The sequence below is a fragment of the Orycteropus afer genome, unplaced genomic scaffold (assembly GCF_000298275.1).
Source record: "Orycteropus afer afer isolate SDZICR_OR568_19922 unplaced genomic scaffold, OryAfe1.0 scaffold00109, whole genome shotgun sequence".
Taxonomy (NCBI): domain Eukaryota; kingdom Metazoa; phylum Chordata; class Mammalia; order Tubulidentata; family Orycteropodidae; genus Orycteropus; species Orycteropus afer.
In genome coordinates this window covers 3532001-3542381 of record NW_006921696.1, presented here as the reverse complement: position 1 = coordinate 3542381, position 10381 = coordinate 3532001, and the positions used below count along the sequence as shown (strand labels likewise).

Sequence of the window (10381 nt, the reverse complement as noted above, 5' to 3'; positions counted from 1 at the left end):
GTCTGGTTAGCAGGCAAGTGTCTTAGCCACTATGCTACCAGAGCTCCCATATATATATATACATATATATATATGATTAGATTATTTTCTTTTTGGTCTAAGAATTTAGAAGTTAAAAAAAGTTAAGCAAATATTCTTAATTGTGAGTAGAAGCTAATTTACCTATTTTGCCAACTCCAAAAACATTATTAATATCTGGTGAAATTACAGGGTAAAATGCCTCAGGTAGCCACACCTCCCTCAGATAGGAAAAGGCAGCATGACACACTAGAGAGAGCCTTGAGCTGACATAAGCTTGAGCCAGCTTTGCCACTTATGAATCATTTCACCTCAGATAGTCATTTACCATTCAAGGTCTTCCTTTCATCTAAAATGAGGGAGTTGCATTATCTTATTCATAAGGAATGTCAAGAAAAAAACATGTCTGCTTGTTTTGTTTTTCTTAAACCACTGTTTCTCCAGAGACTAAAACAGTGCCTGACACATAGTAAGAACTCGATAAATATATACTAGATAGATGGGTGGATGGATGGGAATGAATTTAATTCCAATCAAGTTTAAAACTGGGAGGTTCCCTTATTATTTCTTTCAAGCTTAGAGAGCTTCTGACTTACCAAAAATCAGTGCTGGGAATAAAGTTCAAAACTCCATGATCCTAGTGGTAATCTTCTTATTAGATTCTTAGTAAAATCCCAATTTAAGACCTAAATCTTTTTGTCTTCTATAATTCTAAAACCTAACAGATCTAAGAATTGGTTCTGAAGAGGATGTCAGATATTTGATGCTCAAAAATGGCTGTATATTTCTGCTTTTTGTAACAGGGAAAATGATGGAATATGTCTCTAACAATATTTCATTTCACATAATTCCTGTAGATTTCTAGCAAAAATGTTCACTATAATCAATAATGGTCCTTTATAATTTCTTTCAAAACAAGATTGTTTCTTTCTTTAACAGTGTCTTAAGATGGTTTCACGGGTATATGTGTATGTTAAAACTCACCCAGTTGTATATTTTAAAAATGCAATTTGTCAATTACCCACGGCCATCAAGCTGACTCTGACTCATGGTCAGACCCTACAGGACAAAGTAGGACTTCCCCATTGGGTTTCCAAGGCTGTAATCTTAATTTTTACAGAAGCAGACTGCCACAGCTTTCTTCTGCAAAGCAGCTGGTGGGTTCAAACTGCTGACCTTTTGCTTAGCAGCTGAGTTTTTTAAACACTCCACCATCAGGGCTCCTCTGTTTTTAAAAATCAAGGCACCCTTTCCATTCCCTTCTGCCACCACCATCTTTTATGGACAGGAAGCAAGTTGAAAAAGCTGCTTGACTCAAACAGGGCAAAATGTCTAATGCCCTCTTCTCATGAGTCCAAGCTGGATAATAGAAACAGAAGTACATCTCTAGGAGGAAATCCAGGAAATATAGAGAAAAGGGACTGAAAAAATATTTCCAGGAGGAAGAACCAGTCTAAGCAAAGGATGTTCCCTATCTCCAGGATAGGAATCCTCACAATGGCTTCCAGGGGGATTTCAGAGTTGCAATGGACTCCACCTGGTGCCTAGTGACTTACAGTGCATCTCCCCAGTGGGAAGAATATACTGTCTACCCCTGAGTAAAATCAGACTTGGCGGTTTGACTTGTTCTTGCCACTAAAATCTGAAAGGAGTTACATGTACTAACTTTGAGCAGAAGCTTTAAAAGAAATCCAAATAAGAGTCCAAGTAAGAGTCACTCCTTGAAGCTTTGATATTATAAACCACTGAGATTACAAACATTGAATTGATATGTTTCTGAAATGTAAAAGTGGAGGTGTCAGGCAGAGTCAGGTGTTTGGACAACAGATCTGAACTAGAGATAAAATTTGGAAGTTGTCAGCATTTAACCGTAGGAGTGGGTAAGACCACCTAGAGAAAGAGTACAGTGGGAGAGAGGTCCCAGAGTGAAGTGCTGAGAAACACCAATGTTTAATTGACAGAGGAAGATGAGACTGGGAAAGAGGCAGGATTGCTGAGAAAGTTACAAATGAAGCTTACAATGTAAGTCCACTTTTGCTCCCTCCTCCTGTGTTTCTTCTGTCTCATTGGTTTTTCCCTAACCTAGAGACTGTTGTACAAAGCATTCAAGAACCTACTGGGTCTGCCTCAGACTATAAAAGATGAGTATTTATTTTCCATTTGTTGGATTTTGAGCACCATTTGGACAGGATCTCTGTCTTCCTAATTCACTTCTGTATTTCCAGGGCCTGTGATGCTGCCCACCACTCAGAAAAGGGATTTGCTGCTCACTTCCCTATTCCTTCACACTAGTCTTTACCTTTAATTCTAATTCTTCCACATACCATTCTATTCTGTGCTCAGAGTTTATTGTTTTTATAAATATTAAGCAGATACATAGATGGTTTCTATAAGTGCAAAGTATAAAGAGTAAAGTACAAACCCACCACACATCTGTCAATTTGTTGTGCTATGACGGCTTATGGGTTGCTATGATGCTGGAAGCTATGCCACCAGTATTTCAAATACCAGACTACTCGTGGCTGGCAGGGTTCAATGAAGCAATCAACTAAGATAGATTAGGAAGAAATGGCTGGTGATCTACTTCTTAAAATTAGTCAATGAAAACCTATGGGTCAAAACAGAATATCGTCTGATAGAGTGCTGGAAGATGAATCCCCTAGATTGGAAAGCTAAAGGTGCACAGTGCTTACAACAATGAACTCAAGCCGCCAATGCAGAACTGGGCAACATTTTGTTCTGTTGTACATAGGGTTGCCATGAGTTGGAGCCAACTTCATGGAAACTAACAACAATAATGAAGTATGAACAATTCCAATACAATGAACACATGTATCAACCACTTTGAACTTTACCATTGAAGTCCCTTTGTACTTCTCCCCAATCTCATCCTATTCCTATTTAATAATCTTAAAATTATCACAGATATTTTATATTTTGTGCTATTTTTAAAATTCATTGTTTATTTTACACTCCAGCACATCTCAGTTCCCACTAGATGACTTTAAGTGCTCACTAGTCACATGTGGTTGATGGCTACCATATTGGACAAGCTTATAGTAATAGCAGTTGTTTGAAATTTACTGAAGTTTGTTTCTGGCATAGTATGTGGTCAGTTTCATGTGAGTTGTACAATAATTATGTATTTAACACAAATTGGATACAACATTCTATATATGTACCTTAAGTCAATCTTATTGTTTGCATTATTTAAATCTTTTATGTGTTTACTGAATTATTTGTCTGTTTGACACTGGTGGTGCTCCTATAGGGAGGTCATTCACATAAAATCCTCAAGTTATATATTTATTTCTCTAATGGAATATTCTGTATCTATTGTTTTAGTGGGTACTGTTGAAATTTTACCATGTTTAGACATCTATGGCCATATCCGGGCAGTGTGAATTGAAGATATAAACTTGCATGAGGGCAGTTTGTGTTTATATTTTCTTGTGGGAGATTATTTTTCCCTCTGCTTAGCACCACAGTTCAAAGCAGGTAATTTCATTTTTTGTCTCCTGAAAGGAGATGTTGTTATTTGTATTTCACACACATATTCAGTGTCACTCTTTGTAGTCCAACATTATGGAGGTGAGTTTCCTGGCTCTTGGTGGCATAGTACCAAAGGCATTTGACTGCTAACCAGAAGGCTGGTGGTTCAAGCCCACCAACCACTCTTTGGAAGGAAGACTGGGCAATCTACTTCCATAGAGATACTGCCTCGGAAACCCGAGGAGGGCTCGCTATGAGTCGAGTTTGGTTTGGTTTGGATGCTCTTCCTAGCTGTGAAATTTAAAGCTCAAGTTGACCAGATATGGAAAGTACCTTCAAAGTCAGAGCTGTCTTCAATGTTCTACTTATTTTGAGGATACTTGCTTTCACATCAGTTTTTGTTTTGATATAACTTATGGTTTGGAGTAAATTTGGATTTACTGAAAGTTTTAAGATAGTATAGAGTTTATGTTTCCTCTTAGCTCTTAGTGATATTCAAAGCCTTAATTTATTGTGTTGCTATGAAATTTTCTCATGAATTTCCCAAACTTATTTCACTCAGAGATTCACAGGCTGAGATTCAAGATCCTTTAAGTGGATCAAAATGTTAAAGTATTTTTTTACATTTTTTGATTTCTAGTATGTTTTGTACTGTATCGTATCCCAGAAACTCTGTTGGTACAGAGTATTCAGCTGCTAACCAAAAGGTAAGCAGTTTGAATGCACCACTTCCTCTGTGGGAGAAAGATGTGGTGGTCTGCTTCCATAAAGATTCACAGCCTTAGATACCCTATGAGGCAGTTCTACTCTGTCCTATAGGGTTGCTATGAGTCAGAACTGACTAGATGGAAGCGGACTTGGTTTTTGCTTTTTATATCGTATCCCTGACATTTACCCTCTACTTAATGAGATTTGTTCCTATTAATATTTGAGATAAGTGAAAGAAAAATCCAGCAGGATCTCCTGACATTTTTTGATTATATGGCATATCCTAACATATTTTCCTTTCTTAAGAAACAAAATATTGTCTGTTAGAATTAATTACTAACATTTGGAACCATGCTTAATTCTATAAATGAATCCAGATGTGTTGTTACTATTTTATGCAAAAATGATAATCTATAACTTGTTAAATAAAAATTTAGTCTGAGCACATACTTACCTTCTCTGCAGTGTTTGTACATTTTTGTTACCTTTTAATCTGGTATCTGGTAGCAGTGTATGCATTGCTACAGAAAACAAACGTAAGTTATGAACGAATATTCTCTGAGTTATTAACTGCAACTAAGAAGAATGTTAGGAGTGAGTCTTGACTCATTTGTTGGGTTTATGACTTTCAGAGAGCTGATGCTGATTTCACACCAGAAAAGCATTGAGCAATTGCAGGAAACCCTTAGACAGAAGCTGCTGAGTGATGATAACTGGAGAGAGAAGGTAACGATAATGTGGCTCTCACCAGCATGTGTTTTCTTTGCTTTCTTTAATTCTATCCATCTACTAGCAGACTGTATCTCAGCTAGATGTCTTTGCTTTTGTGCACTCTTTTGGTTCCTTCTGGAATTCTTACACCAAACATGTTTATGATACAAGTCTTTTCCAAAATGTTAGACAACATCATGGGAAAGAAAAGATCAAAATAGAATTTGAAATCTTGTTAAGATTAAAATAGCCCTTAATTTTCATGCAAAAGCATAATTTTTACTTCTAAGGATTTAATTTTGTCTCATAAGTGACAGGGTATGCATTTGACCATGTTCTTAAAAGCGGGAAATATTAACTCTCACAACTTCTCTGCTTTTAAGAAGATAATAGAAGAAAATAGAAAATGACTAAAAATTGTTTAGTTACGAACATTTGACATATTTATTCTAGCAAAGTAAAAGTGAATAATAGCTTCCTGATTATTATTTACAAAGAAAATATTCATTCAAAGTATGCAAAAGTCCAATGATTTTTGTCTTTGAGCTTTTCTATATTTTTCAAGAGTTCCATGATGAATAGCACTTTCATAATTTTAAAACAATAAAGCAGGCAATATTTTAAAAATTTGTTAGTCCCTACTTTCCCAGACCACGCATAGCTATAGTCATTGTAGTGATGGCCACCATCTCCTGCCATAAACTTCTGGTACTTCTAGCCCAATCCCTAGGTCCTATCCTGCACACTGAGCCAAAGCCTCCTCTAACCCTTTCTCTGCTCCAGCTTATATCTATTCCTAACATCAGCCTTCTGTCTTAGTTTTATGATTATGTGTTAAATATGCCTGTAGAACAGGACCTATCCACTGAAAGGCAGATTGCTTCACTGAAGTCCTGATAACCTGTGTGGTTATTAAAAAATTCTTCTCTTTGGAGACTTAGTTTGTCCAACAAATTTAGGACACCTTTAAACTGACATCTCTACCCGAAACACCCCACTCTTCCATCCACTGTATTGAAACCCTTTAGGTATTTTTGCTGGCTCAGGTCAAGGCTAAATTTGTCAATTTCATTTCCAGACTTCAAACAGCCATTCTTAGCCACTGCTAGCCCACTATTAATTCTCCTTCCTTTGTTCCTCAGGACTCACATTTGGGCTGTGACAAAAATGGTCATTATAATAAAAGTACCATGTAGACAAAAACTAAAATTTGAGAATATGAACTAAAGTTACCATAAATATCTCATTCTTCTGTTTTATAGCACAGACTATTTCCTTTCCTTTTTCTCTAAGGCCCTCACTTCCTTTAATTCTTTCTAAATTTACTAGCCTCAATCTGTGTTCTTAATTGACTGGTCTGCTCTTACTCATTTCTCCTGTCCTTAACAATTTATGTTTAAAAATTCAAAAAGAGGTGGATTGTTAACCCTAACTAGTAATCAAAAGAAAAAGAAAGAAAGAAAAGAAAACAATGAGAGATTATTGTTTTTAAGCATCCAGTTGATAGAGTGGTTTTTGCTTTGTGGTAAAGTGAGGAAGTCTCTTTCTCATACTTACTCTTTAAGGGACTGCAAATTGAAGCAACCTTTTGGAGAACAGTTTGGCAATGTGTATCAGAGATGCTGTGAAATCCCCATCTTGTGACTCAGAAAATTCACTAATGGAATTAATGTGGACAAAAATTGATGAATCCTTCTCTTCCCTCCAACTCCTATTGAGTGCCTTCTCTTAGATTGAGCGACTTTTCCTGTCTTTGTTGTATAGAAGTTCCCCATCTTTGCATTCACATGCCACTAGGGTTTTCATATACACTCGACTGGAGAAAAGGTCTGTGTTTGGGAGCCACTCTAGTTCCTCTGTTCACTGTATGCTGGTCCTGAGGTGCTGCCGTGAGTGAGGAGAGCAAGTTAGTGTTAATCTGACCATATGAAAGTACTATGCTTTTGCTTTGTGCTGTGAAGCTAATTTTATAGTGAAAATAAACCTATGTAAGAATCATCAAGTTCTAAGATCATGATATTTTTCTAATAAATAATATCACAGATGTATTTTTGGATGTATAATTTTCTATAGTATAGGACATTTCATTAAACTGATAAGAAATGATTTCTTATTAATAAATGTTATAATTTAGCTTAGCAGTAAACCAGGATCCAGACAAATAAAGCCAAGGAATGATAATTATGTCTTGGCTGTGTTAGCTGTTGAGACTATGAATTAAAAGTTCCCTAAAAGTCCTCTCATGAGAAATGAGAATCGCTAATATGACATTGTCATCTCTTTCTTGGGTCACTGTGCCTTTGCGTAGGAATGAAATATTCTCTTTACAAATATATAATACACATATTAGAGTAAATTTCACAACTTAAATGCTTTCAACATTAAAAAAATAGATAGCAATTTGTGCCTGTGCTTAATTATTTTAGAGTATGTAAAAGGCACATAATAGAATCAACAGTTGCTATGCAACAAGGATGGTATACTTTTGAGTAACTGTGTATTTACTAATTGTCATGGATTTTTGTTTATTTCATGTGTTGCTTTGATGTGAAGAAAGTAAATTAATGTCCATGCTGAACCTTTAAAATGTATTCCAAATGCATATTGTTCTTAGTATTCGGTTCAAACTTTGTAATTAAACTCTCTTATAGCCACACCACTTACATAATCAACTCACATATTGATTGGCCTATCATTTTTTTGGTTCAATAAACAAATTCTAAGATAGCTATTACCAAAATATCACATTTAAAAACATTTTAGAATTGCTCTATTAACCTCATTTTAAATAGTACATGGAGCTTTTAAAAACCAATAACTAAAATAAATAAAACCTTACTATCTGATTGAAGCAATTGGATTTATAGTGGAAATGTGGAAAGGGATAGTTTACTTCAGGAAATAGCCAATTCCGTAGTTGAAGGAAGACAAACAAAAGTCTTAAATTCTTTTTTTCAAAATGGAAGAGCCAATGGTGTAATAATTTCTGATGTATTTCAGTGCACTATTAATGAGATTTAAAAGAACAACTATAAAATATAAAATTTGACAGAGTTTAAGTTCCCATTTGCAAATATCAATTGTCAGTTAAACACAATAGCCTACAAAAATCATCTAACTCCATAATGTAGGTAATAAACATAACGTCATGACTAGAGGATTTACTATATGCCACACCTTGTGTTACAGTTATGGAAACTGTAATTTTAATCACTGTGACATTATTATTCCCATTTTTCACATGGGAAAAAAAAAAGATCAGAGAAGTCAGACAGTTTGCCTAACGTCATATAGCCAAGAAATGACAGAGTGGAGAATTAATGTCTATGTATCTAAATACAAAGTCCAAAGCTTGGGCATCGAGCCAAACTGTAGAGTAACAGTGATCAGATTAACACTCCCACATGAAAACACCTAAAACACTAGAGAGAAGATATGAAACAATGGTTTCAAGATATTTTATATCAAGCAACAAAGAACAGTGATTCTTGGTAACAGGAAATAAATAAGGTGAGTCCTATGATTGCTCCAAGATAATGCCTTGAAGGAAATTCCAGACCATGGTTCAAGTGGTACTTGGCAGATTCCCTACATTGAGGAGACATTGATGAGAGTCCAGGAAGATATAAGTGGCTAGAGTTTGTAGTGTAGTGTGCCAGTGAGAGGAGAGAGCTGCAAAGAGAGAGAACTCTGGAGACAGAGAGACTCCTTGAGTATGTGTCTGATCAGCACGTATGTGTTGGGGGAACGACCCAAAACTAGGGAAAGAACTAACTGAAAGGATTAGAGAAAACAGTACTCAAAACTCACACAAGTCCAGGAATAACCCTTTTCCTACCAGCTGACTAGAAAACATCATAATTCACAGGGCATTGGGTTGAGCACTCAGAAGGTTCTTTTATCAGTGGTAAGGAATAATTAACCCTGGACAAAATGTTGATCTAGTCCAGCCTAAGATATTTTAATAGGTAGACCTAAAAGAATCAAACTGATTGCAAGAAACTAAACTGCACCCCAGAACAGAGTTCTAGAATATTCTTAAGAGTACAAAAATATCTAGCACTAACAAGATGAAATTCACAATGCCTGGCATCCAGTCAAAAATTCTCATGTATGCTGCACTGTAGTAAATTACTTAGTGTGGCTTTTCTACCCATAAGTCCTTATAAACTCCGTGGTGGAATTTGCTGTGAGCAACTGAGGAGCTGCTGATTGCTAAAGTTGTCCACCTGAGGTATTTCTGTTGGGAGTGGCACAAAACAATGTTCTAGGAGGTTCCCGCTCTCTCTCAGGTGCTTAGAATTCTGATGTTATGATTGGTTGGTTTGGCCACTCTGCTGGGCTCAATAAAAGGCCTCCTAGAGGCAGAAGAAGTCTCTCTGACTGCTGACTGAGGAAGGACGTGCTCCTGAGAGACACACGCTGCTGGGAGAGAGACACAAGAGACAAGCATTGCTGAGAGAGACACCAAGGGACACGCACTGCTGGGAGAGAGACTGGGAGAGACTGTTGGCTGAGAGATGGTGGGCTGGGAGAAGGACTGAGCATTTTTCCTGAACTAGAACTATAGCCTGGTGCTTCCCTAATAAACCCCAAAATCTGTGAGTTCTGTGTGGCCACTGCAGTGAATTATTGAACCCAGAAGAAAGGTAGTGAGTGCTGCGGAAGGAACGGTTGCTGTCAGGGTTGGTGAAAGGGCTGGAGGGAGGCAGCATGTCTGGCCCCACAGGAATGGGCCTTGGGCTACTAATTGTGATTCTGTCTTCCTCTTGTGCAGTCAGAGAAGGTCAGAACATGTGGCCTCCTTGCCCTTTTAGTATATGCAAAGAAAAAGGAAAATAGGTCCTATAATGAGAAGAAAAACCAGTGAATAAAAAATGGCCCAGAATTGACACAAATGTTTGCATTAGCAGACAAGGACATTAAAAACAGCTATGATAACTCTTCCTTTAGTCGGAAAGCTAGAGGAAAGGTTGACCATGTTAAGTAGGACATGGGAGATATTTTCAAAATCCAAATTAAATTTCTGTGGATGAAAACTACAATGTCTAAGATTAAGAACACACTATGGCATAGTCAACATTTCAAAGGAAAGCTGAGTGAACTTGAAGACATTTTACTAGAACCTGTACAAATTAAATGAGAGAAAAGAGACTACAAAACAAATAAAAACAGAAAATTGTAATCTGTTGGACAACTTCAAATGACCTAATGTATGTGTAGGTGGCTGAGTGGTGCAAAAGGTTAAGTGTTGGATTGCTAGCTGAAAGGTTGGAAGTTCAGTCCCACCCAGAAGCACCTTGAAAGACAGACCTGGTGATCTGTTTCTGAAAGATCACAACCTTGAAAATTCAATGGGGTACTTCTACTCTGCACACATGGGGGTCACCATGAGTTGGAATTGAAACAGCAACAACTAACAACAACAAAATGTATTTGTAATTGGAATCCA

The 10381-nt window shown here is 36.8% G+C and overlaps 1 protein-coding gene across 1 annotated transcript in view; it reads left to right on the top strand.

Annotated features, from left to right (window-relative positions):
- The window catches only part of LEKR1 (leucine, glutamate and lysine rich 1), a 332736-nt gene that overhangs the window by 243518 nt on the left and 78837 nt on the right, over window positions 1-10381 (top strand). The window contains exon 9 of the mRNA XM_007943551.1: window positions 4851-4944. Coding sequence (XP_007941742.1) covers window positions 4851-4944 — 94 coding nt within the window. The remainder of the gene's footprint in view (window positions 1-4850; window positions 4945-10381) is intronic.